At 48.5% G+C, this 26,932-nt stretch overlaps 2 protein-coding genes across 2 annotated transcripts; both read left to right on the plus strand.

Annotated features, from left to right (window-relative positions):
- The first annotated feature begins 516 nt into the window (after window positions 1-516).
- Window positions 517-10,666, plus strand: C9H21orf58 (chromosome 9 C21orf58 homolog). The gene is made up of 9 exons (XM_062002926.1): window positions 517-622; window positions 840-911; window positions 2,417-2,474; window positions 4,317-4,384; window positions 5,031-5,174; window positions 5,627-5,741; window positions 7,046-7,185; window positions 8,892-9,043; window positions 10,452-10,666. Exons 2-9 carry the CDS (start codon window positions 855-857, stop codon window positions 10,465-10,467), a joined length of 750 nt encoding a protein of 249 aa, XP_061858910.1. The 5' UTR covers window positions 517-622; window positions 840-854; the 3' UTR covers window positions 10,468-10,666.
- Window positions 10,667-15,023: 4,357 nt separating this feature from the next.
- KMO (kynurenine 3-monooxygenase) lies at window positions 15,024-25,767 on the plus strand. Its single transcript, XM_062002674.1, has 15 exons — window positions 15,024-15,077; window positions 16,541-16,610; window positions 18,118-18,215; window positions 18,986-19,075; window positions 19,296-19,344; window positions 20,171-20,258; window positions 20,757-20,952; window positions 21,474-21,545; window positions 22,075-22,196; window positions 24,217-24,364; window positions 24,679-24,736; window positions 24,845-24,931; window positions 25,136-25,254; window positions 25,348-25,407; window positions 25,600-25,767. The coding sequence occupies exons 1-15, from the start codon at window positions 15,024-15,026 to the stop codon at window positions 25,765-25,767; spliced, it is 1,479 nt and encodes a 492-aa protein (XP_061858658.1).
- Window positions 25,768-26,932: the final 1,165 nt, after the last annotated feature.

A 26,932-nucleotide genomic window follows, 5' to 3' on the forward strand; every position in this document is an offset into this window, starting at 1 on the left:
TGGTAGGGCTTTGCTGGGAGAGGGAGACATCCTATAGGGTTGCTTGGGTGATGGTAAGCAAAAGGATGTCATGCCATACCCTCTTTATGCTTTTGCTTATTGGGGATGAGTTCCAGCTATGGTCCTTAATTTTTTGAGTTTTTAGTTAATATCTGGTGATGAAAATTCATACAAAGTGCTACATCAGAGGCATATGGGCCCCTTACAGTGGGATAAATATTGCTATCTGGTATCAATCAGCAGGATCATAAACTGAACCCTAGAATCGGGCTTGTGTTAAAGAACTATTGGCTTTTATTTCCTTTTTTCTTGTCCACTACTGTGCTAGGCACTAATGTGCTTTACAAAAGGTACATAAGCTTCTAGATCTGGAGATTAAATTGTTTCTGTTGTGGACTGACACTACAAACCTAGTAACCAGGTTACAGGCACAAAACTCTGAGCCACTCAGAAGACGCTAACAACACAGAAGGCCAAGTTTAGTGCCAGTGCTGGGAAAGGCTAGCAACCAGTGAGAACTGGCAAATATTCACCCCAAGTTATCCTTCTATGACCATTGCAGCCTGCCAAATGAAAAAGCACTGAGAGAAATGGCAGAAAAAGCTGGGTCTGTGGCATTCTGGTGGGTATCTGTACTCATTTTTACCTGGGAGTGAAACTGAAGCTTTTGTCTTTTTCACTCAGTTGCTCACAATCTTCTTGTGTTGGTGCTTTTTTTTTAGCTTTTTTTTCCCTAATGTAATTATTCTATGAAGATCATGGAAAGGGAAAACTGGCTACTGAAACTCCTCCTGTCTTTGCTAGCTTTTTAATCTGCTTTTGCCTGCCTACTCTTCCAGGACACTGGTATAGTGATGGATTCTTCAGCTGTGGATCACCTGACACAACTGAAACTCAGACTCCTAGAAAAGGTAAGGGGAGTAGCTCTGCAGAGGTCACTTTTATTCTGCTTTTTGCTTTTGCATATTTAAGCTTTAACATTGTATTTTAAATGGTTCTATTTCTACTGAGATGCAAAGGGGATCTGCAGCTAATTGAGAAGCTTTTTCCTCATGCAAGCAGAGGCAGACTGATGTCCAGCGATGCTATAGTCACTATCACTTCCTTAAATGACATTGTGCAGGTTTACATGGACCTACAGTAAATTAAAAATAGAGTTAAAGTGACTTTGATCTTTTGGGAATTGTCACCAGTTAGCTCAGAACAAATTTGAGTTATGACAGGCAAAGTTTAGGAGTAAATTTTGGGTAGAGAGGACCTAGGATTGCTTTAAGGCAAGTTTATATCTTTTTTGTCTACTTTCACATATGATCTGTTAGCCGATGAAACACGGGTGCTGCACAGAATCCCAGTAGCAATTTGCTGTGACTCTGCATGCTAATGTACTCAGGGTTCCCCACTCATCCCTGTTACTTCACCCTGCATATTGGACATCCACTAATGCGGATCTTCTGCTTTGATGTCCTCCAGGAGCCATTTAAGATCTATTTGGAAGTAAAAACAATTTTCCTGGAGACATAAATGCTGGAAGTGGCATCTAACTCATCTTTCCAATGGACTCTTATGTCTTAGATGCAGCAGCCATTTGAGGGCAAAGCTTTCAGCAGCATCAAGCCATGCAGAACCAAGGAAAGAGCCTGTGCATGGGCAAAAGGTCTCTAATTTCTGAGGATCATGGAGCAGCAAGGGCCAGCTGCTCCCTAAGGGGCAAGGAGTTGGGTACAATAACACAGCCAGCAGAGCAGAGCCCCGTCTGGCCAGACCTGAAGACAAGCAGGGCAGAGATAGAGATGGTGGCCACCCTCAAGCAAAAGTCCAAATTTATCAGGCAAGTTCATGGTGATGAAGCAGGTCCACGGCCAACCAGGGAAGTGACTGCAGGTAGGGATCAAAATTAAAACAATCCATGGCCATCTCGTGGCCATGGTTGAGGTTGAACTACAGACTCATCCAGTATAGCTCAGATAGGAAATGAAGATGTAGGGCTGAAGTTAAAGAGAGTCCTGGCACATGAGCAGCGGGTGTGGATGGAAGCCACAGATGAGGCTGGTTGGGGACATTTAGGCCTATGAGTGCACTGAAAACCCCAAACTGTCCAGTACCAAGTTCTTCATCTGATCCCACTCTCTGCCCTACAAAATAAATGACGTATAAGTCTCCCGATTCAGGGATGGCCTGGCCAGTTGGAAGCATGACTATTCTTTCACTGGAACTAGATTTGTAGTGAGACATCTCATACTTTTATGACTACTTCTTGTAGCCCTCACTAGCTATGATTTAGCAGTTAAGAAGCACTGATTGTCTCAACTGCTGTTTTATTTCCTCCATACCAAACCTATGCCTGTAAGGTAGGGTTGGAAATTGTGGGCTTTGCTGCCTGACCCATAACCAGTTCTTGTTGTGGTTCTACCAACAGAGACTAGAAAATGAACAGAAGAACATAGAGAAGATGGAGTTGCCTCTCCCAGTTGCAAGTAAAAGAGAAGCATTTGTTCTAACTATGGACATGATATGCAAAGGGCTTAGTGATGTTCTCAGGCATAAGTTCCTCAGTGGGTTACACCAGATGATTACATCTCCTCCCTAAAAGCTGCATGCTCAGAGTGATTGTGTAGTTAGAACTTGCACTGTCTTGGCTTCTGTGGTGGGGTTATTGTCTGGAGGGCAGGAGGCAGACTCTAAACTTGAGCCAATGCTGCCCCAGCTCAGCCTGGATAACTAAGTCTATATACAGTCCTGGGGACTGGAAATAGCAAAATGGCAACTTCTAGTGAAGCTTATGCAGTAACGTGAGTGTGTATTCTAGTCTCAGTCCTAACCAAGCCAGTGAATTTTAGCAGCCTTGATGCAAGGAGAATGGGCTTGCTCTCCTGTGCAGCTGCCTACATTTTATCCTTTGAATTTCTTCTGTTGTGGTTTTGACAAAGGGAAGTGATCAACCAGCATAAGAGTGACCTCCTGCCCTGGTGTCCTCTGCAGCCTCCCAGTTGTGGTGGCTGGTTCAGCGAACGACTGGTGATCCTGTGTCCCAGCTCCTATACTGAGGAGCAAGCCACTGCTGCAGCTCAGCTGTATGCTTGGCTTCAGTGATCCTGGAGTCCTAGGATGACTGTGTGTCTCTGAGGGACCCAGGCAGGAGAGACACTCCATGACTAATGCAGTTTTGTGCCGTTGAAGCTGACCAATGCAGCCTCGGAATATGGTTTCCAGTGTAAAAAAAAGTGACTCAGCTTATGAAACAAATCATTATACTGAAAGAGTTGGTCTTGAGGGTTGAATTGATAAGACCTGGGAAACTATTTTGCCAGGAAACCACACACATGCAGTTACATCCTGACTTTGGTTTGTGCAGAGAGGTCAGGACTCCCAGCATGCTTATGAAACTTCCAAAGTGCAGACAGTTCTTTATACCAGCTGGAGAACCAGCTAAATACAACAACAACAACATCATCATAATAATAATACCTGAAAAGAACTCTTGTCTTTATCAAACCCTTTCAAAGACTGCTGTGACATTTCATGTATAAATAGTGTGTTTGTGTTCCCTTCAGCAATGCTGCCATGGAAGCTACGGAGGCTATGTGCAGTTCATCCATGTCTTTGCATGGCAATTGCAGTGTTTATAATTATATTCTCTATGGATTAAAGACTACCAGTAGAAGATCAGTAATATTTCTAGATTGCACTGTGGGCTGATATTCATTGAGCTGATGCACAAATAGTTGGAACTTTTTGCTATGGCCAAAAAATAAAAATTCTTTGAACAACCTATGGTTTCAAAGTACAAAGTGATGCTTTTCAGAGCAGATACCAGCATGCTTCCATCGTATCTGGAATTGTTTGTTCCTATTTTCATGTCAAGCAAGTTCAAAATCAGCTGCCTGTGGAAAGAACCGTAAAGAAAGTTGATTCAGAACAAAGAGAAACAGAAAAAATGACATTCAGAACTGAGTTTGTTTTGATATGTCACAACAAACTTTTTTTACACAATTGTCCTCTGCATATAGAAAGTATATCTCAAAACTTTCAGGCTGAATTAGATTTCTAAGCCAGGAAGTTAAAAAGGGACTTCAGAAAGCAATCTGAAAAGCTTCTTTTCAGAGAAGGTTCATTGCCTTCGTTGAGCTGTTGAACAGCTGTGTCTTCGTGGGGCATAAAGTCATTATCCATTCGTGGATTTGACAAGAAAAGTAGCCTAAAGCCCTTTGTGGAAGAAGTCAAGCTATCTTATTTTCCAGAATTAATCTCATAATGTAAGTGCTGTAATAGCTCTGCCTGTGATCCTTTGAGAAGATAATGGACTTTTCCTCCTTCAGGGAAGAGACGTGAGGATATGCTCCAAAGTGCCCTAAGGCGAAGGAAAGATCTTCTGCAGGAGCTGAGGGTAAGAATTCTCTCTGTGGACAGAAACAAAAGAACAAGACATGTTACTTGCACATCCACTGCCATTGTGGATTCAATTTTTTCTTGTTCTTTAGTTCTTGGAGTGGGTACTATTTGATCTGGTGCTGGTTGAGAGCATGAAGGCTTGGCCAGCTTATGGAGCTGAGGGGCCAGGAGCAGTCTTCCTCCACTAAAACTGGCAAAACTTGCACACACTTCAGTTAGCTTGTGGGTTGATTCTGTTTGTCCAGAACTGCTGTATCATAAGCTCTCCGGGGTTGTGCCATAATGCAAAGGAGTGATTTTTAATATTGTCAAAATGGAGACTTTTGGCAGTTTGTTCTTCGCTTGTTTTCCATTTCTTTTTGCTTGTGCTGACAATTGAATGGCTTCAAGATATGAGGAAAGAAAAGCTTGCTTTATGCTTGTGCAGGTGCTGGTTGAGTGCTTCCCCTCGTGCAGCAGTCACTTGTAGTCTGCCTGTCAGATGCAGCACTGCTGGATGTTTCTGCAGCACCATTTTGGTGACCAAGGCTGCATCTTGCTGCAGGCTCCCAGTGGCTGACCCCATTTCATCCAGAGAGCATAACAAGATCGTCTGCCTTCCTTTGACCAGGTTTTCTGTAAGAATATACTTGATTTTGCAGGAGCAGCACCTTCTGGAAGAGCTTTCACAGCCCCTTGCACCAGCTGGAGGATGGTGTCATAACCACAGAGCTGCCTCCCCACATTTCTACCAGATACCTTTTCCAGCTCCCCAAGCAGAGCCACCAAGGATTATCCAGCAGACGGTAAGGATCCTCTCCTTGGAAACATGGTTAGCTCTGCTGGTCTGAGACAGCCAGGAGAGAGACACCTGGGGGCTGTGTGAAAACACTCATCCCACTGAAAGGGAATATATGCCTCTTGCTGTTGTATGGGCTGTCCTAGGCAAAATCTGAGAGAAATTGTCTCAGAAATAAGGCACAGCATGAACAGTGTGAATGGTTTACCATAGGAATGAGGTAGCGAGAGGAGCAGGAGGATTGACCATGCTCAGGCCTGGCTGTTCATCCAGTTTCCAATTCACATCACTGCTTGTGCAGCCCACAACTTCAACAGCTTCTCCACAAGGATCTTCATGGGAGACAATGCCCAAAGCCTTACTGAAGTCCAGTCAGGCAATACTCACTGCAGTGCCCTCCCAAAGGGGAGGGATTAGGCCAAAACCAACCTTGACTTCTCCTTTCCCTTTCCTTTTCAGATGCCACCTCAGCCTGCCACCATCATCCAGCAGTTACCTCAGCCGCCCCCTCTGATCACACAGATACCCCCTGCCCAGCCCTTTGCTGCCCCCCGCTCTGGCAGCATTAAAGAAGGTAATGGAACCTCTGTTTGGCCACCAGCTCCTGTCACAGGGCCTAGACGGGGCTGATGAGGTGTCACAGTAAGTGGGAAGGAGTGTAGGAGGGTGTCCAAGCTAATTAGTGATGTGCTGTTTCACAACCGGGCTCCTCCTGCAGCTTTGAGAATTGCACTCCATAAATGGACTAGATGCCATTTCTGAGAGGCTTGCAGACAAACTCTTATTGCTAAAACTAAAGAAAAAAGGATTACAAACACAGCAAAGCCAGGTCAAGCTGCAAGAGAAGCTTGAGAATCACCATTCATGTGATGATTCCAAAATTAACAAACGGGCTTCTAAAATCTGGTTTTATTCTTGTCTTCCCTCTCAACCTGCTGTTCAATCTGCACAAAATAATACAGGCTATTATTATGCCCCGTGTTTGGAAACAAGACAGAACAGCTGAAAGTGCCATTCCAAATATAGAGCAATGCCAATAAAAAGTTTGTTTCTAAACATAGGTGGATGCTGCTGTGAAATAATACATGAACAGAAACCTGGGATGACTTCCCTGGCTCAACATTCAGCCAAGTGTTTCTTCATCCCACAGAGAATTCCTGTAACAAAACTGCAATATTTCACAGCTTTTTCTTTATCTAAGAGTCTGGATCTTTGAATCAGAGTTGATTTTCATAAACAAAATAGTCCCAATTCACGTGCGACTTTTCTGAAGCTGATACATAAAAACCACTTTTGGCATGAGCAGTTAAAAAAAAAATAAATTAGAGTTGTCTGGATTTTTTTTGTTTGTTTTTCTTCTCTCTCCCTCCTTTGTTCCTCCTCACAAACAAACTGGCTCCCCTGCACAGATCCTTTGTGATTAGGACACAGAGATCATGGTAAGTAGATTTGATTTGCATGCAGTGACCTCTCCAGGTGGCACTGCAATATCATGTAAAGTTGAGGAAACCTCTCACATAGAAAGCAAGGATCTGGAGCTGAAGCAATGTAAAGAGCTGGGTTGTAGTGGGGTGAGTGGGAGCTCTGGTTCTCAGTTGTTCTCCAGCCTGCCCTGCAGCATAGCACAGCAGGTGGGCTTGCAGGGAAATGAACAGACAGAAGATACTCAACCAAAGCTTCCTTGTAGGAGAGGGGAGAAACAGGAAAGCTAGTATAAACAGTCTTATTCATAGACATTAATTTTGCAGTCCCTGGGCATATAATGCTGACATTCATCTGCCTTGTCTTGGGTGCAGTGACCAGTCTGCATGCTGGAGGGCACTTCTTGCCAAGGTACCTCTGACGTCAGTTGCTGATAAGCTCTTACTTTCTTCCTAGATATGGTGGAGATGATGCTGATGCAGAATGCTCAGATGCACCAAATCATCATGCAAAACATGATGCTGAAGGCTCTGCCTCCCATGGCCTTTGCACGACCCACTGGAGCCAGCTCTCCCCTGCTTCAACATCTACAGCAGGTAGTGACACCCAGGGCTGAAGGGCATCCTTGCTCACATGAGGCAGTGGTTGCTCTCCTTGGGAGGCTGCAGGACAAAACACACAGAAAGCTTGGGATGTTTAACAGCTGTGCACATCTTCAAACCCACTGCACCAGAGGACTGCTCCTGAGCAGTGTACAGCCTGCCCCTTGACCATGATGAGCACCGTGACAGGACCCAAGGGAAAAATATCCTTGCCACAAGTGCAAACTGGAGTCAGTCCAGCTTTGAAAATTATCTGGCCTGTACAGTTGAACCACTGACAGGCTACACATGAAAGAAATCTACACTGGGCATCTGCTGCTACCAGCCCACTTACTGCAAACAACAGGGCAATATTTGTGTTACAAATCCCATAATTGCTAAAATTTGATCTGGCTATTTCAAATGGACTAGAGCTGAAGCACAGATTTCATAATTGTACTTGGAACCCCACTGCTTTAGTTTCTGTCTCAGTGAAAATGCCTGCTGAGCTCTGAAAGGATGGATCTTAAAGATATTTTATTGTGTAGATCCCTAGGTGTTTCCAAAACACGCCAAGTGCCTGGTAAGAAGTAGGTAATTTTGAACATATCCTTAGATGCCCAACTCCTAAGCTATTTTTAACAAGGTGATGTAGCTTCTTAGTGTCCTTAAGTGCTTTGGAAAATTGCATGTCTAGTCTCTACTCTGTAGCATTTCTTACCCAAGATACAAGGATCATTGATTTTGGGGGAGGAGGGGATGTCCCAGTGCTGCAAAAACTTTCTCTGTACTTCTTCTATCCCTCAATGTTCAGGCTAATTAGGTCTTTTGCGTATCCTATAAGAAAAAGTTGTTCTCTTTCTCAGACATTGTGGCTGTCCAGCACTGAGAAATTAACTGCCACGCCTCTGCAGTCCTTGCCCAGCTCACTCACACCTTTCCTACATGCTATTTGCAAAAGCAACAGATGGCTTAAAAGCCCTGGAGGCCCAGGTTAAACTGGGGTAGGAAATACAATCCTCCTCCTTAGCCCGTCCTGTGACCCGGAGGGAACTGATGGGTTTTTGCACCTGTTGAGACCAAGTGTGTGCCCTGCCAGCAGCTGCTGGCTCTCACATTTCGGGGCACTGAGGCTGCCCATGGCACAGAGGGGCCTGTTGGTTTCATCAGCCACGTCCCCAGGGTGGACTTGCTGTAGAAATGGCAGGCAGTGACAGCTCTTCCTCACGTCAGAGCTGAGCCCAGCGTTGCCTCAAAGGAAAGCCCTTTTCTGTTTTCCTTAAACTTTGCAGTTTCTGGGTTTGAATACTCTTTCCCCCTTCCTGTGGGGGAGACATGTGGGGCAGATGGCAGTGCTGGGAAAAACAGTGGGTTCATCTGCAACTTTCTGTAAATAACTCTGCTTCTAAGAGGAAAAGGGTGCATCCCCCCCCAGTCCTCACCTTCCTCCCCAGGCCATCCTGTCACCATGCATTTCCCTGAGTAGGTGTGTGGAATAAACTATGGGGAGCGAGGTCAGAGTATCTGAATGTCGGGTGAAATTTGAAATCACCAAGTGTTTACTGGACCTTCTGTGTTGGAGCCTGAAAACCCAGCCTCCAGACACATGCTGAAGGAATTCCTTTACTGGGGTGGCCAAGTGGGAACCCAGCCCCTCAGCCAGGGACCCTTTCCATGGGGCACGGATTTCACAAATCACCCTTTGTCTCTCTGTCCCCAAGGACCTGCAGTTTGCTGCTCCCCAAGCAGCAAGAGCAGACAGGCCCAGGCCACCTGCGGTGCACCACCACCACCTCTACCCTCCTGCAGGGATGCTCCCCATACCCCCTGGGGCCTTCCCAGCCACAGGCAGCACGCTCCCTGTTCTGCACACGTAAGTAAACAGGCAGTTTTCTGTCCTTCCTTCCTGCACAGGACAGGTAGACAGGTAGGCCGGGAAATGCCATGCCTTTGTGGTTCCACACTAAGGCCAATCCTGAAGATTGTCTTTCAAGCAACAATGAGATAGAGGCGAGTTAAGGTGATTTGATACACTCAGTCTTATAAGTTGAGTAACTGACTTTTGCTTATATGGAATAAACATGAGGATCACACAAATCTACAGGGGATACCAAGTTAGGTCCTTGCCACACAGAGCCACAACCCAGTGATGCTGCCTGGATCTGCTCTGCACCAGCTGCTACCCTGGGCTTTGGGTCTCCCTGTGAACCCAGCAGACGCTTGCTCAGTAAGGGCTGCCTGTGTTTTACACTCAGGCTGAGGTTCCTAGCGGGATTTGTATTCTTAAAACACTGCTGAGATGTTTGCTAATCAGAAATTCCTGAGGAAAAAACCCTACCACCACTCACTAAGAAAAATGGTACAAAGGGAGAAGTGTACTCAGAAATAAAGCTGAGCCTTTACAATGAGCCTGTGCTCCAGCTGGGGTATTTTTTTCAAGTGCAGAAAGGGGTGGACTTCTCCCCAGGCTGCCCCTAGGTCTGTAGAGCCTTCAGGAGAGGTTAGCAGGCAGCTCTTCCTGCCTGTGCCTTCCCAGCTCTCACTCAGCTTGTCCTGGTGGGCTTTCCAGGAGCGAGCAGATCATACCCAGGACTAGGGTTTGAACAAGTCTGCTCATGCAAATGCCAGTGGCAAGAGGGACCTTGGGCAAAGACCTGAGTCAAGAGAGAACAGTGGTCTTGCTGAGTACATCAGGAGGGGATACCAAGAAAGCAGGCACAGGAACCACAGGGCTAGAAAGTTTTTACATACCAAGGCTGGTAAAGCAATACACATTGCTAAAGTGTGACGGGGTAGCTGGGGACTTTGTCATGGGGACTCACTGTTGCAGCAGTGAGAAGATCACTTTTATTTCTATGATCTGGCTCCTTCAAAGCCTCAGTGATCAAAAGGGCAGGATGGAAGCATCTGCATCCTCAGGCATGAGTGACCTGCTGGCAGAGTTATCTGTAGGACTCTCTTTAGTGTGGGATTTGAATTTTTGAACAGATTGTTTACCTAATGGGATTATGAGGGATAAACATTTCTACTCCTTTCACTTTTACAAGGGTTTGTAATCTCCACCAGTGAAGATCTCTTGACTCCTTCCAGTGCACTTAGCTGTTTTCAGAAATCAGCAAAGGAAGATCTTGTATGGCTTTTAAGCTGTCATCTTCCTCTTCTTCAGTTACTTTCCACCATGAGTTATGAGATCCAACACATCTATGTTGTCCTTTGCAGCTGCAGCAAGCAGGCACTGCTGGCTATTACCAAACACACGAAAGCCATTTTTCTTGTTGCAGGTGGCCCATGTATTGACAGTATGTGTCCCTCCTCACATGGACCACAGCCTCACTGAGGTCAGCCTGTCTTTGACCAGCTCCTGCAGCCTAATGTCCCTAGGGCTGCATGTTGCTGGTACAGGAGGCACGGGACTGCAGATGTTTGGAGCAAACCTACCATGCACCTGGAGTCTGATCAACCACTGCTGATACCTCCGTTGTTTCCTCTCATCTTCTGAGCCCAGACCAGTCACAAGCAATCACCACATTTTTTTTGCCATCTCTTCAACAGAATCAAGAAAACCCAAAGTGTCTTACAGGCCTGGCAGCCCACAGCAGCCCCTGAGCATGAAATAATCTTGATGCCAGAGCCCTTGCAAATGAGAATCCCAGAATCCTGGAATGGTGGGAGTTGGAAGGGACCTCCAGAGCTCATCCAGTACAACCCCCTGCTAAAGCAGGTTCCCTTCAGTCAAGTCACACAGAAACATGTCCAGGTGGGTTTATAAACCTCCGGAGAAGGAGACTCCACACCCTCCTGGGCAGCCTGTGCAAAGGCTCCCTCACCTGAACAGCAAAGAAGTTTCTCCTCATGTTCCAGTGGCACTTCCTGTGTTCCAGCTTGTGCCTGTTACCCCTTGTCCTGTCACTGGCCACCACAGAAAAAAAAATGGCACCATCCTCTCAACACCCACCCTCTAGGTATTCATGAGCATTGACAAGGTCCCCTCTCAACCTTCTCTTCTCCAAGCTAAACAGCCCCAGGTCTCACAGCCTTTCCTCATCAGAGAGATGTTCCAGTCCATCATCATGGTATGCCTGCACTTGACTCTCTCCAGCAGTTCTCTTGAACTGGGGAGCCCAGAGCTGGACATAAAAGTGACCCAGCTCCAAGGCTGGGAGTGATCTGCATGCACTGAGGAAATGCTGTTTTACCAACAGCAGAGACCTGTGGCCGGCCTGGGGAGGGTGGTGCAAAGTAACCCAGGATGCCTGAATGAGGGTTTAGTGGTCAAACCTCATCAGCCCAAAGTGTTCCTCCCTCAGCATTTTGAGGTTTCACTTACTCACAGATATACTTGTCCTACAATAATTACCCATCTGGGGAACTGAACAGGGATGTTCCAAATGCAAGTTACCTGCATAGCAGAGCAAAATCCCGGCATTGGACATTCCTGAAGAGCAGCATTCTGCCCTCCCTCTGTGTGGTGGCTTTATGCACTGTTTGGGTAAATAGTTCTCAGTGGAGAGGAACAGAAAGTTACCTGCTCATGCAACCATTGGGTCTGACTGGTGAGGTGCACAGTGTGCTGCTGGCTGACTCCAATCCACGTTCTCTGGCCAGGAGGGCTCTGGCTCAACCTCTCCCAAAACTCACAGTTAAGAAGCTACCCAAGGTTTTACTCTCAAGAAGGTATTGGAAGGTGATGTAAGCAGCCTGGAACTGTGTATATTTGTTCTGTTATTTCTCAACCTTTACCTCACATAATCAGGGCTTAGACTTGATTTAAAAAAAATAATAAAATCCTGCTATTCTTCCTTGGATATTGACACATCTCTTCAGCAATTTAAACCAAACACTTCTCCCTTCTTTACTCTTCCCCCTAACTTTCAGAGGGTGGGCATTAATCTGAGGCCTGTTCTTTTTGTCGTCATTTAGGACTCCTAGGAAGAGTTTTAATCAAGCAATCCTTGTTCATGCTCTCAGCAGCTTGGTTGTGTTTAGTAAACAAAGATGCCCAATGAATTAGTAACACGTATCTTCCCATCTTCTCCCATTTTAAGAGTAGACAACACCTTTACATTGGTTTTGCCTGGTGCAGTTTGTAAGTGAATCCAATGAAGATAACCCAGGCACCTAAATTTTGTTTGGAATGGTTGCCTAGAAGCAAAGATTCTGCACTGGACAGAGATGACAGTCCCTCATGGGCTTTTAGTTTAGTCTGGTTTGCCCAGAACTACCATCAGTAGTTAAGGAGATGGGTTTGCCAGGGAGAAACTGATGTATATCATCTGGAATAAGAAACTTGCAAGCTGTGGCCCATTTTCTACACCAGACAGCACTGCTCACCAACAGGCCGTGTGCCTTCCTGTGTGTCCATGCCCCCAAGCAGGTACACAGGCCATGGCTGAGGTTGCTTGTGCAGAAAGCAGGATTACCTGACCACCTTTACTTATGGGATTGAGCCCATGGATTAATTGGTATGCCTGGAAGTGCTGATATCAAATTGATAACGTGGGGTGGTGGAGCAGTCTGTAAAGCCTGGTAAGTGGGAGGACAGGTAAGCAAAAGGTGCTGTGAGGGATATTTCCATATAATAACTGTCACCACTGGAAGCTATCCATTGGTGTGCTGTCTGTGCTCCAAAAACAGTAATTTATTTAGTGTATAAAATTACCTTGCTCTTTGCCCTCCTCTGTTTTCTTTGCTCAGTGTGTATGTTATCAAGTGCACACTCAGTAAGTTTGCAGATGACACAATACTGGGCAGGAGCATAGATCTGCTGGAGGGCAGGAAGGCTCTTCAGAGGGAGCTGGTCAGGCTGGATGGATGGCCTGAGGCCAATTGTATGAGGTTCAACAGGCCAAGTACCAGGCCAAAACAATGCTACAGGCTGGGGCAGAGGGGCTGGAAAGCTACCAGAGGGGAAAGGACCTGGGGGTGTGGGTCAACAGCAGCTGAACATGAGCCAGCAGTGTGCCCAGGTGGCCAAGAAAGCCAAGGGCACCCTGGCTTGTATCAGCACTAGTGTGAGCAGCAGGACCAGGACAGTGACTATGCCCCTGTACTGGGCACTGCTGAGGCTGCACCTCAAGTGCTGTGTTCAGTGTTGGGCCCCTCACTTCAAGAAGGAGATTTAGGGACAGAAGCATGTCCAGAGCCAGGCACTGGAGCTGGGGAGGGCCTGGAGCACCAGTCTGATGGGGAGTGGCTGAGGGACCTGGGAGTGTTTAGTCTGGAGAAGAGGCTGAGAGGAGACATGATCACTCTACAACGTTGAACCAGCAATGTGCCCTCATGTCCAAGAAGGCCAATGGCATCTTGGGATGATTCAAGAGTGTGACCAGCAGGTGGAGGGAGGTTCTTCTCCCCCTCTACTCTGCCCTGGTGAGGCCTCATCTGGAGTCCTGTGTCCAGTTCTGGGCTCCTCAGCTCAAGAGGGACAGGGAAGTGCTGGAGAGAGTCCAGCACAGGGCCACCAGAGCATCTTTCATATGAGGAAAGGCTGCAGGAACTGGGGCTGTTTAGTCTGGAGAAGAGGAGACTGAGGGGAGATCTTATTAACATTTACAAATATCTAAAGGATGGGTGTCAGGAGATTGGGACATATCTTTTTTCTATAGCAGTAGCTAGCAACAGGACAAGGATTAGTGGGATGAAGCTGGAACACAAAAAGTTCCACTTAAATATAGGAAAAACGTATTTCACTGTTCAGGTGAGGGAGCCCTGGAACAGGCTGCCCAGAGGGGTTGTGGAGTCTCCTTCCTTGGAGGTCTTCAAGACCCGCCTGGACATGTTCCTATGTGACCTGATCTAGGTGACCCTGCTTCTGCAGGGGGGTTGGACCAGATGATCTCTAAAGGTCCCTTTGAACCCTACCATTCTATGATTCTGTGATTAGGCATGGAGCCTCTGCTCAGTGTCACACCCCAAAATGCTCAAGCCATACAAAGCTTCCCTGGGCAAAAGATATCCTGGCAGATGGACACTGGGCAAGCAGTGGGGCTCACATCCCACCCTTGGGAGAGTGCCCATGAGGTGCCAGGAGTTTTGGAGTGAGTGCAGGGCTACCAAGATGATGAAGGGACTGTAACATCTCAGACGAGGAAAGGCTGTGGGACCTGAGACTGTACCTTATCAATGCTCTTGAATATCTAGAGGACAAGTGTCAAGACAGTGGGGCCAGTCTTTTTTTCTGTAGTGGCCAGTGACAGGACAAGGGGTAAAGGACACAAGCTGGAACACAGGAAGTTCCACTGGAACATGAGGAGAATCTTCCTTGCTATTCAGGTGAGGGAGCCCTGGCACAGGCTGCCCAGGGAGGGTGTGGAGTATTCTTCTCTGGAGGTTTCCAAACCTGCCTGATGTGTTCCTGTGTGTGTTCCCTGATCAAGGGGAACCTGCTTTAGTAGGGGCTTGTACTGGATGAGCTCTGGCAGTCTCTTCCAACTCCCAACATTCTGGCCTTCTGTGAGTTACTCTGCAGCATCCCACCAGTGCCTCTGCAGCTGCAGTCCAGTGAAGCACCAGCAAAAGTCCAGCAGATGCACATTCCCCTCCTGGTCTGTGCACATTTCATTAGGAGATCCATGACGACTGCAGGATTGCTTTGCAGTTTTCAGTAGAGGACTTTTAACAAGGCCTGACTGAATAACGTTGCATTCATGTCTGTTCACCTAAGGCTCAGCGTGGCTGGACACATGTCCAGGCTGACTCACCGACAGTCTGACAGATGGAAGTTAAACTTTAATAGGAACCAGGAACACTGCCCCTGTCCTTCCCCTTCCTGTGGCCACTGGCCATTGCAGCACAGGAGGACCTCAAGCAGGGACGCAGCAGTGAGAAGCTGTGACCCAAGGGCTGCCCCAGCCATGGAGCCCAGTGACCCACAGGGAAAAAGAGTCGCCATTGTCGGCGGTGGTCTGGTAGGAAACTCTTCTGCTGAGGAATGACATTTGCTAGGGAGCTGGGGCTGGAAAAGCATTGCTTGGATGTCAGGTGTTTTTCTTGAAATCATTCCTCCTTCAGATGATGGGGTGTGGGTGTTATGGAGCTGTTGCCTTCCTGCTGTGAGAGGCATCGAGGCTGGTTTGAGCGGCCAGGACTTTGTAGGAGGAGAATGGCTCTTTTCCCCAAGGGACAACTTTGCTCCTGAAACATCCCAGAGATGCAGCATATGTCTGTGGTTGGCATTTGCCTTGAATGGTGTGTGTAAATAAATCCCACCTCAAAGAGTCTTTTTCTCAGAGGAAGGAGTTTGGAAAGTGGAGCAATGGTGCCCAGGTACACTGAATAACAGTCCTCGATTGGGCTGCCGGATCCTCCTGCCCCGCGGCTTTAACCAAGTCACTAGCAGGAAATGCTTTGTGAGGACTGAGACTCGGTAACCACCACGCTGGAAGGAATTGCCTTCTCCTGCCCACTTTTGTTTGGGAGTGGTTTTCCTCCACAGCTCCTTGTAGAGTAGTCTGATTCTAAAGGACAGCATGGAGCATAAGTCTTAGGAGAAGTGGGTGAGGGAAATGGGGTTTTTAGTCTGAAGAAGGGGAGGCTGAGGGGAAATCTGATCACTGTCTGCAGCTCCCTGACAGGAGGTTGTAGTGAGGTGGGGGTTGGTCTCTTCTCACAGGTAACAAGTGACAGGATGAGATGAAACAGTCTCAAATTACGCTAGGGGAGGTTTAGATTGGAGATTAGGAAATGGGCTTGGCAGCCTGAGGTTAATGGTTGGACTCAATGATCTTAAAGGTCTTTTCCAACCCAAACAATTTTGTTCTGATTCTGTTCTATTGCAGCACCTAAATCTCTCTTTTGGCTTTTTGGCCATTAGTTTCCTAGTCCCCACGCTTCTGGAAAAAGTGGTCACATAAGTGTCTGTAGTTTTGACAGAGATTAGTGATGGAAATTAAACAAGAAAAAGCCATCCATTTGAATAACAAGCAGGATATATGAGTGCTGTCATTTTAAGGTAATGTCTGATTCTTGTACAGATCTAGCTTCCCCTGCCATGTTCCCAAAAGCATGCTGCAGCAGCACCTTGAGTTGTGTCCAGGAACACAGAGTCTGGGGAGGAGCAGGGAGCTTGCCAATACTAGCTCCTGCTGTCTCTGTCTCCTTAGCAATCACTGCTTGTAAACAAGCCCTGAACTTGGTACAGCTTCATACAATGAGTTTTGATGAGTGACTTGAGATTCCACAGGCACATCAGGGGGGCCAGAGGACTCCTCTCCAGGGAGAGGTCCTTGAAGGTTCTTAATCAAAGGGTCTTCCGGTATGTGCTGAGCTGCATCCCCTGACCACAGCTTTCCCTTGATGCACCTCGGTAGTGATCTGTGGTCCAGCCTCTAGTGAAACACTTAATCCACCATTCCTGATCCTTCTCTTGTAGGTGGGTGCATTAAATGCCTGCTTCTTTGCTAGACGAGGTTTCTGTGTTGATGTTTATGAAGCCAGAGAAGGTAAGTTCAGATTGATCATTACTGTTTTATTCATGTTTATTCATGTTTTATTCTGTCCCTTTACTGATAACAGTTCTCAAAGACACAAAAGAGGAACTGTGTGAGCTCACTGAAACTGCAGAAAGAAAATGAAACCTGAAAGCATGAATCTTTGGAGATATGCTTTCCACTCTTGCCTTTAGCTCCTGAGGGTTGGGGGGAGCATTTATTTGAAAGATATTGTCTTGTGTGGAATGGAACCCACCCTTCAGCTACTAAAGTGTTATTCCTTTTTATGTTCTTGACTTAAATACTCAAATCCTCCCCTTTGAAAATTTGTCTCTGCATGAAGCATCGTGCTGCTGACCAAGCTAGGTCAGAAGTTTGGAAGCAATGGTTGTTGTTAATGTTGCAGCATCTCCGTCAGGCTTAAAAAACAGAACCACTGCTCTTAGTGCTGAGGAAGGCTGGTGGAGAGAGGGGCAAAAGGAGAGATGGGGTGTTTTCAGCAGGCCTCCAGCTCTGCAGGGCACTGCAGCAGAGAAATGATGACTCAGAGCCCAGGTGCTGACTGAAAGGGAGAGAAATCATCACCTCAGTGTTTGTCAGCTGACAGACAAAACCTGGGTGAAGATGGAGAGCCGAGTGGCAGATGAGAATGACATCACAGAAGGTGAAACTCCACCTGAACGTGCAGTGAAAGGAAGGAGAAGCCCCATCTGGCCTGCGGATGCTGTGCCTGCAGCTCTCCCTGTGCCACGCTGGGCTGGCTGCCCCCTCAGACCTGCACTGACCACGGCTGGCCTTGGGCCCCAGGCAGTGCCAGCAGCTGCTGGACCACAGTGAGGGACAGCACTTTCCACCGTGCTTAAGCTACTGAACTCTTTGCTGGATGTTATGTGCCCTGGAAGTTTCACAGGTTCAAAAAGCCTCTGGTTGCTCTTACCTGCCTTCTGAGTCAGGTGGATTTTACCACTCTGCTCCAGTTTTTGGCCCATTGCTCATGCTGAGATGCAACCTGAAAGCTATTGGGATGAGGCTCTGCCACACATACTGGCCAGACAATGGGAGAAGCAAGGGGGAGGCCATTCAGAGGAGGACTGGACCAGTGCTGGTGCATTTACATCTGAATAGAGTTGAAGAAGGTGACCTTGCAGTGTCCCAAAAGGCATCAACCCATCAGTCTCAGCAGAAGCTGCAAGGCACTCACCATTCAGCTCTCTCTGCTTTAAAAGGCATCAGCTATCAGTGAAAACTGTGCCTGCCAGTGTATGGGGAGGTGTCAGGATCTGGCACTCCCTTTGCAGCAGTTGGCTACAGCTGCTCCTTCCAGGCTAGTAGTGTCACAGAGGATGTGGCCTTCGAAGCCACTCAGCTGCTGCCCTGCAGCTGAATGTGCCATGTGGCAGCTGCCCTCTCTGCACAGAGTGGGGGCCAGGGATCCCCCTGCCTGCCTGCCACTGCTGCAGGGATTTCAGGAACTGCTGTGGGATCTGTGTCTCCAGAACCACGTGCTCTTTCCATGCAGATATCCGGGTGGCCAGCTTTAGCCGTGGCAGAAGCATCAACTTGGCCTTGTCCCACCGAGGACGCCAAGCCCTCCGAGCTGTGGGGATGGAGGAACAGGTACCTGCAGCTGCTGTCAGCAGTCGGGTCTGTGTTTAAAATGCTGTTGGCTGGATGGGTGATGGATGGGCTCTCTTCTGCTCCCCAAGCAGCAGAGGCCTCCACAAAGGGAGTCTGCTTTTGTGAAGGTCAGAGGTACACCTCTCCTTCTGAGACAGAGCTTCCCCAGGAGAGCAATGCTCAGACAACACCTCCCAGGGTTTACCCCTCACTGCCATGCTCTTCTCCCTCCTGGAAGGTGAGGGCAAATGGTGCAGGAGTAGATGGACTCCCAAAAGAACTGGAGTACCAGCAGGATGTGATAAAGGTGATTGGTTTCCCCACTAACATGCCCAGATTGTATTTTCCCACAAAACCTTTAGCTTTGGGCTAACCCTTGAAATCCATGCACACTAACTTTTGCACAGCACCCTGGGCTGAGAACCCAGTACTCCTCTGCACGGTACTCACTACTGTTTGACATGTAGTTGTTAGCAGTGGTGGCATCTCCTGGCCTCTGGCTCCCTGCAGAAATAGGCCAGTTTTCATGTCTCTTCTATCAAAAAATAATTTCTCCCCTATTTTTATGACAATGACCTTGCAAGTAATCTCAGTGAAATGTAGTGACTTGGCATTGACAACCCTGTAAAATTTTCCCCAGTTAACACGGATAACCTACAGACATTCTGCCTGGAGTGTGGGTGGTGGCGGGGGTGACACTTGGTAACTTGTGCCCTGCCCTCATCTGCTCAGTTGCATCCAGACGGCTGAGTTGTGTTCTTCCACTTCAGATTGTGTCCAAAGGCATTCCCATGCGGGCAAGGAGGATACATAAGCCATCAGGGAAGAAGTACTCCATCTCTTATGGGAAGAAGAACCAGGTACGGGTCTCATGCTGCTGCTGGAACTCAAGAGGTGGTTTGTAGCTCTGTGTGACAGACAGCCTGGGGCTCACGCTCTTAGAAAGGGTGTTATGTGCAGGCAGGGGGTTGTGTGTCCCCTGGTTTTGGCTGGGCTGTTTGGGGAGGGTGGTATTTCCCATCCACTGTGTGGAGCATCCTTCAGCCGCGCCTCCTGAACTCCTGTGTGTTTGCCTTGCAGTATATTCTCTCTGTGGACAGAGCAAACTTAAACAGAGAGCTGCTAGCAGGTAAGCTGCCAGATCTGCAAACACTTTTACACCTTGTTTGCAGAAGATTTAGGGTTTGCTCCATGATCAGGAGACTTTGGGCCCCAGACAATCCTTTGAGTTTTGCATAACCCCACACTGGGAAGGCCAAAGGTGAACTAGCTGTGTTTTTAAGAAGATCCATACAGCTTCCCTGCTACTTGTCTGACACAAAAAGATTTCATACCAGTCACCCTGAGGCCTTTCCACACATGCAGTTCTCTGGCATTTGCCTCCAGTGTGAGCTGCCTCCGATCCCAGCTCCTGGAGCCTCACGGTCCTCTGCTTACAGAACTTCACCAGCCAAAGCAGGGAATACCTCCTCAGTCTTCCCATGGTTTGTGGCATTTTCTGTGATCCCTGGTTGAATGCAGGCAAACAGAAATTGAAGCACTGTGTATGTAACCAGGCCAGAACAAACTTCCACAAATTTGACAATGTGAGGTCACTGACTCAATGATCTTAAAGGTCTTTTCCAACCTTCCAACAAAATGGTTCTATGAATCTATGAAATTTCCCATTGACTACCTCATCCCATCCTGAAATACAGTGTGGTGATAGTGAAAACAGATCAGCAACTCATGTCATTGTGGAGAAGAAAGAAATCTTTGCAGGATTCCTTGCACTTTTCAAATAGTTTCCACCAGAGTTGACCCAAATGCAGTCCCAGTGTGTCCTGCCCACTGACTACCACTCAATACCACAATCTTACTTGCTATAATGGTAAAAGTCCCTATCATTTAGGGACCCCTTGGAAACATTTGGTGGGTCACAGTACAAGCCTCTACATTTAGTTGTCTTTTAACAGCTGCTGAGAAGTACTCCAACACCAAACTGTACTTTGGACACAAGGTCCTGGGATGCAACGCAGAATTGGGGAAGTTAACCATAAAAAGGTAATCCCTGCACAAGCCCAGGACTTCTGCTTAATCATTTATAAAACCTCAAACAATTAAGCAACCTCAGTTTGAAACTAGTGTGTTCTTACTCGGTGGGCTAAACTTGGTAAAGAGAGATATCAAAGCAGGGATCATGGGAAGGCTGAAAAAAATACAAGTGCTCATTTTCAGGGACAGATTGCTCGTCAGGGAGGGCGACTACTGAGCTTGTTTCATAGTTAAGTTCTGGTCAAGCCCCCATCTGCCTCTTTCAGGCTGTCTGAAACACCAGCATCATCCCAACAAGCCTCTGTTGTATTCTTGGGTAGATCTGGCAGAGTTACGCTTTTGGTAACCTGTGGCATAATTATTTATCCTAATGCTGAACTTCCCGGATGGTTAAAGCCAGTCTTCCCTCATACCAGAAGGTTAATAACACTGGAGGTGACCCTGGCATTTTGCAAACGACAGATCTGAGGTGGCCAGCGGTGCTGAGCTGACCTGGAGTTACAGCAGGATTAGTCCAGGGGACTCTCTCACTTTCAGATCTGACCAGCAGCCCTTGGAACTCACCTACGATCTGATTGTGGGATGTGATGGAGCCTTCTCAACAGTCAGAAAGCAGTTCATGAGGCAAACACGTTTTAACTACAGTCATGAGTACATTCCTCATGGTTATATGGAGCTGACCATCCCTCCCAAGGATGGAGATGTAAGTGTGCCTGGCCCAGGGGCTGCTAGCACCTTTTTGGGGGAGTGGGCACTGCTCCTCTCTCATGGTGGCTTTGCTACAGCAACTCTAGAGAAACTAATTTATCATGTGAGGCTCAGCCAAGGGATTAAAACTTCCATAAGAGAAGTTGGGCATCTCTTCCTCTTCTAGTGGGGGAGGCAGTGTTTTGGTACCTGGCTGCAAAATCCCTGGAGAGCGTGCCTCAATGTGATGGGGCTCACTGTAGCTCTGAGAGGTCCTGGGTATACAGGAATGTGTCTGGGAGAACATCAGTGATCACAAAACAACAGACTTTTGCCTGCCTTTCCTATCCTTTCTTCTTGTCCTGACTCTGTATGCTGGAAGCATCAGGTACAAGAAAGGGTCTCTGTGGTCTTTGTATCTTCTTGTGATACACAGAATGGGAATGGGTGTGCTGGTGTGAAGGGGATGCAGAGGCTGGGCTGGAGAAGCTGTGCAGGCCAGGGCAAGGACACAAGATGTTTTTCCTTATCTTTCAGTTTGCCATGGAACCAAACTACCTTCATATCTGGCCAAGAAACACCTTCATGATGATCGCGCTGCCCAACATGGTGATAACCCACAGCCATGCTCCCTTGGGACATGGGATGGAACTTGTGGGAATGAACTGGCTCTGGTAGCAGGGATGTAGCAGGGGCTGGGAGGGCTGAAGAGGTACCAGGAGGGATTCTCAACCTGTGCTAGGCATCTCACAGCCTGGAGGGTACAGAACAGGACCCCCAGGGCTGGCCTTGCCTCACAGAGCTGAGCAGGTACTTGTGCCACTTGTCTCTGCTCATGCATCTGAGCCCACCTGAACCCCCCAAAACCATCTTCCTGCAGCTGGATGCTATCAGCTACAGGAATACTGTGGGGTGCCAGGCCTGTGCTAGCAGATCACACACCACCCATTTCTGCCTGCTACAGCATGTGCAAGATCACCATGGGGAATGGGGTGGCCAGTGCCTGGGTACTGTCCCCCCATGCAGGCAGGTCACTGCAACTGCTGGGTGACAGGCTGGGCACCCAGCTGCTGCTCTGGGTGCCAGGTGCTCTCTGTGGCCTCCAGGCTTATTTCTAACGTTCCTCCCTGGCACACAGGACAAGTCCTTCACCTGCACCCTCTTCATGCCCTTTGAGGAATTTGAGAAACTCTCAACGGGTGACCAAGTGCTGGATTTTTTCCAGATCCACTTCCCAGATGCCATCCCCCTCATTGGAGAGTAAGTGTTCCCACCTCCTTATCTTGCTCATGAACACAGCATCGCGAAGCCATCCTCACCTGCTCTCAAGGTCCTGGAGACACACTCTGCTGAGGCTGCCGGGCCAAGGGCTTGCAAATGCCATCAGGGTGGATCCCCATGGCCTATGGGTCTGAAGGAAGGGTGACTGGACACACTGGGGTACACAGGCTCAGCGGAAAGATGCAGACCCGTCCCATGGCAGGTTCTGGTAGAGTCTTGCTAAGGCACTCTGTCCCTTGGAGACACAGCCCAGGCCCCGCCACTGTGTTAGCAAAAAGCAGGTCACTTCTCACTTCTTTTGGATTTCTGTTAAAAGATTTGAACCCAAGGGATGGATTAGCTGTTCACAAACCATGGGTTTTTGATGTTAGTGGTGGGTGAGCAAAGTGATTCTACCAGAGCAAAGGTAAGGGCTGCATGCCGAGACCCGCAGCGTGATGGCAGTCCTGCAGTTCAGACTGCTGAGCTGTACGAATGGGGAGACTTCGGATAACAGGCTGAGAAAAGCTGGGCTTGGCAAAAAAACACACCATGCTGACTAAAGGAAGGCTGACATTTATCATCTGTGCAGACAAAACAAACACCGGAGCTGTGAGATACGAGAGCAGGCAGCTCCCAGTAGCTCCCAGGGCAGCAGGAACCCTCTCACTGTAGGGCAAATGGCACAAGGGCAGCAGCACAAGCCAGCGCAGGAGCATAAATCTGGGCCAAGGCCAGTTGTACAAGGTTTAACAAGGCCAAGTGCTGGGTCCTGCACTTGTCCACACCAACTCCAGACAACTCTACAGGCTGGGGCAGAGGAACTGGAAAGCTGTCCAGATGGAAAAGGAACTGAGGATGTGGGTCAACAGCAGCTGAATGACCCAGCAGTGTGCCCAGGTGGCCAAGGGCATCCTGGCCTGTATCAGCACTAACGTGAGCAGCAGGACCAGGGCAGTGATTATGCTCCTGTGCTGGGATCTTGCTGCACCTTGAGTGCTGTGTTCAGTGTTGGACCCCTCACTCCAAGAGGTACATTGAGAGTCTGGAGTGTGTCCAGAGATGGGTACCAGAGCTAGGGAAGAATCTAGAGCACAAGTCTGATGGGGAGCAGCTGAGGGACCTCCTGATAAAAGGAGGCTGAGGAGAGACCTTCTTGTTCTCTGCAACTACCTGACAGGAGGTTGTAGTGAGGTGAGAGTCAGTCTCTTCTCCCAAGTAACGAGTAATAGGACAAGAGGAAACAGCCTCAAGTTACTCCAGGGGAGGTGGAATCCCCATCCCTGGAGATACTGAAAAGCCATATAGATGGGGTGCTGAGGGACATGGTGGGCTTGACAGTGTTAGGCCAGTGGTTAGACTTGATGATCTTAAAAGTCTTTTCTAAACAAACAATTCTATGATTCTATGATCCTGCTCATCCCAGAACCCTGGGGGCAGTGGAGGTTTGGACCAGCCTCTCCACCACAGGTCCTGATGGTCATGCTCTGTGCTATGTGTCCTCATGTTCCAGCAGAGAGGAATGAAGCTCCCCAGACAGTGGTTTCTCCAGTCCATGTTATTAATGCTTCTGCTTTGCAACATGGATATCTGCTATGGGCTTTTTTTTGGCTGATAAAAAGGATCTCAGCTGTGTCAGGCAGTTTCAATTCCTCTTAAGGAGACTTCATATAAGTAGACAGGACTTCATATAAGTATATCCTTCCTATAGTGACTGCCATTCACTGTTGCTCATGGTAAGAGCACCGAGGTGTCAATGACACTCTTGCTCACAGTCAGGTTGCATGCAGAGATTAAAACCTGAGGGCAAAAGAGTTGGTCCTAAGGGGAAGTTAATGAAATAGGTTCTAGGGCCTCTTCATTTTTCCCAGCACAAACATCTTAGTGAATGAGCTTGGAGTTTTACATCCCAACACTGACAGTGCTCATTTCCCTGGCTTCCTGAGCTCAGTCATGGCATGACTTGGTCTTCTCGTTCCTTGTGGTCCCACAAGTGAAGTGTCTGTTGTTTTGCCTGAAGGCGAGAGCTGAAGCGCGATTACTTTTTGCTGCCAGCCCAGGCCATGATATCTGTGAAGTGCTCGTCCTACCACCTGGCTTCCCGGTGCGTGCTGATGGGAGACGCCGCGCATGCTGTTGTGCCCTTCTACGGGCAGGGCATGAATGCAGTAAGTTCATGGCTGACCCTGGGCCATGTCTGTTGGGCCTCCACTCTTTTCACCCAGGGAGGAAAAGGGCTCGGGCTCTGGTGCCACCTTCTCGTTGGGCTGTGTAGGGGAGTGTCCTGTGGGGCAGCCTTGTGCTGCTGGGAAAAACAGCCTTGGATTTCTCTGCAAGACACTTGGAGCAAGACTCCTGCTCTGAAGCTGTGGTCAATGAGGCCCTGCATCTGTGAGCAGCTACACTAGCTGAGCATCCATGAAGGCACTTCTCATGAACACATGGTTCCTTCTGCCTGTTTACCCTCTAATATTTCTCCCAGGGCTTTGAGGATTGTCTGGTCTTTGATGAATTAATGGACCAGTTCCACAATGACCTTGGTGAGTGAAGTAGCAGGGGAGGAGTGAGAGCAGAGAATCCTCTGTAGCTGAAGACAGCTGGATACCATGCTAGGGAGCTGCCTGTGAGTTGCTACTTCCTTCTCCCAGGTGTCTGCCTCCCTGAATTCTCCAGGCTGAGGGTGCCAGATGACCATGCCATCTCGGATCTAGCCATGTACAACTACATAGAGGTAAGCGAGATGCACACCCACTTGTGGTCCTGTGGGCTGTGCACACAGCAGGCAGTGTCTCTGGCAAGACTTTGTTCAGGCTCTCACCTCAGTAGACTTTAGCCTAAGAGCACCTCAGGAATGCCACTGGGGCTGGGAGCTCTGTTGCCTGTGGTGACTCCCAGCAACACACAGGGGAGCTCTGCCAAGGCACCCCACAAAAGGATGCTGATTGCTCCGTCACAGATGCGCGAGCACGTGAATTCAAGATGGTTCATTTTCCGGAAGCATGTGGACAACTTCCTCCACACCCTCATGCCTTCCACCATCGTCCCACTGTACACTATGGTAAGGCCAGCACCTCGGTACCCACTACCTGAGCTGCCACCAGCTCTTTCTGGCTGACCTTGAGGTGGTGATGTGCTCCGACAACCCTCTCAGGTGACCTTCACGAGAATTCGCTACCATGAGGCAGTTCAGCGCTGGAAATGGCAGAAAAAGGTTGGTTGGTTGGTGGTAATGGCCATCCTCCCCGTGCCACAAGCTTCATAACTCCACATCCTGTGTGCCAGCACGGCTCAGCTGCAGGGAAGGAGCTTTGGTGGTGGCATGTTGCCAGATGGGTGCACATGTGAAGACTTTTCTGGTGCCACAAACCTCCGATGATCCCAGGGTTTCTCTTCACACTTGCAGGTCATTAACCGAGGGCTCTTTGTCATGGGAGCAGTAGGACTGGGTGGTACCTACCTGCTCATAAAGCGCCTAGGACGGGATGCAGACTTCTGCATGGAAAACTTGTGGGGCTGGTCCTGCTATCTAAAGAATATTGGAGATTTTCCATTTGGCACACAAGTGTCTTAAATGTGGGAGACCTCATGGTTGTAATAAAAGTGAAGGCACGGGCTGTTGGCTCTTCTGGACAGTGGTGTTTCCCTGAGGATGAGGCTTGGCAGCTCCTGCAGCCCCTCTGCCTCCTGGCCTCACGAGAGCGGTGGTGGTCCCTCTCCTCTCCCCTGGCAAGAAGAGCCCGTTGGGACACAAAGTGCCCCAAGAGTCTCCACAGGGGTCAGGCATGTCTCTGCCACATGTCAGCGTCCTTGTCTCAGGTGATGTGGTGTGTCAGTGGCAACGTGTGAGTTTTGTGTGCAGTAATGGAGGGACTGTGCTCCCTAACAGCCACTTGCCCTGGTCAAGGTGTCCCAGCCCATACCACTGACTTCTGTGTTTACCAAGAGCAAGTCAATGTCCAAACTTCAAAATCAGCCAGCTTCCTCCCCACCCCAAGACAAAGTTCTTCATGGTGGAAATGAAATAACGTTAAGAAAGGATGTCCTGGGGAAGTGCTTGAAGCCTAGAGAAAGGGCCAGTCCCCACCTGGCTAAGAAATACTTCTGACTGATGCAAGCAGGTGTCCATAGAGGGACCACCAAGCCTTTGGGCTAAAGCAAGACCATTGGCCCGAAGGACCTCCCTAGCTCACTGTTTTCCCTCTGGCTGTTGTGTGTGCCTGAGCATGCACCTGTCTCATGCAACTGCTGATTGTCTTTCTTTTCTTTCCTCATTGTTTTTCTCTAACTGTTCTCCAAAGCTTGTGCTGCACTGCACACACCACACCAGCAGCAAGACCTGGGGGTGACAGACAGTCTCTTTGTATCCAGGTGACAGCAGCCACTCCCTGGGTTCCTGTCAATGGGTCTTGTGTCCCTAACCCACAGCCCCAATGGGTGTCTCCAGTACCTTCACTCAGTAGGCATGGGCATATGGGACCTCCACTGAGCTGGGAGTCCTCAAGCCAAAGACAGCTGCAGGCTGCGGTAGTACTGGGAGGTATTAGGCACGCTTTCCTCCTTCCTACCTTGCCCATGACCCTTGCAGGTGCTGCCAAAGAGCAGCAAAACACCCCATACCAGCCCCTACTCTGATATGGAACATCTGCTTTTGTTTAAGGAGATTTACAGAGAGTTGCTAGCAGATGGGCAAGGAGGGACAACCACCTCCCTGCGAGTAGTTTTTGTCTTGCAGGAGG

The sequence above is a fragment of the Colius striatus genome, chromosome 9 (genome assembly GCF_028858725.1).
Source record: "Colius striatus isolate bColStr4 chromosome 9, bColStr4.1.hap1, whole genome shotgun sequence".
Classification (NCBI taxonomy): Eukaryota; Metazoa; Chordata; class Aves; order Coliiformes; family Coliidae; genus Colius; species Colius striatus.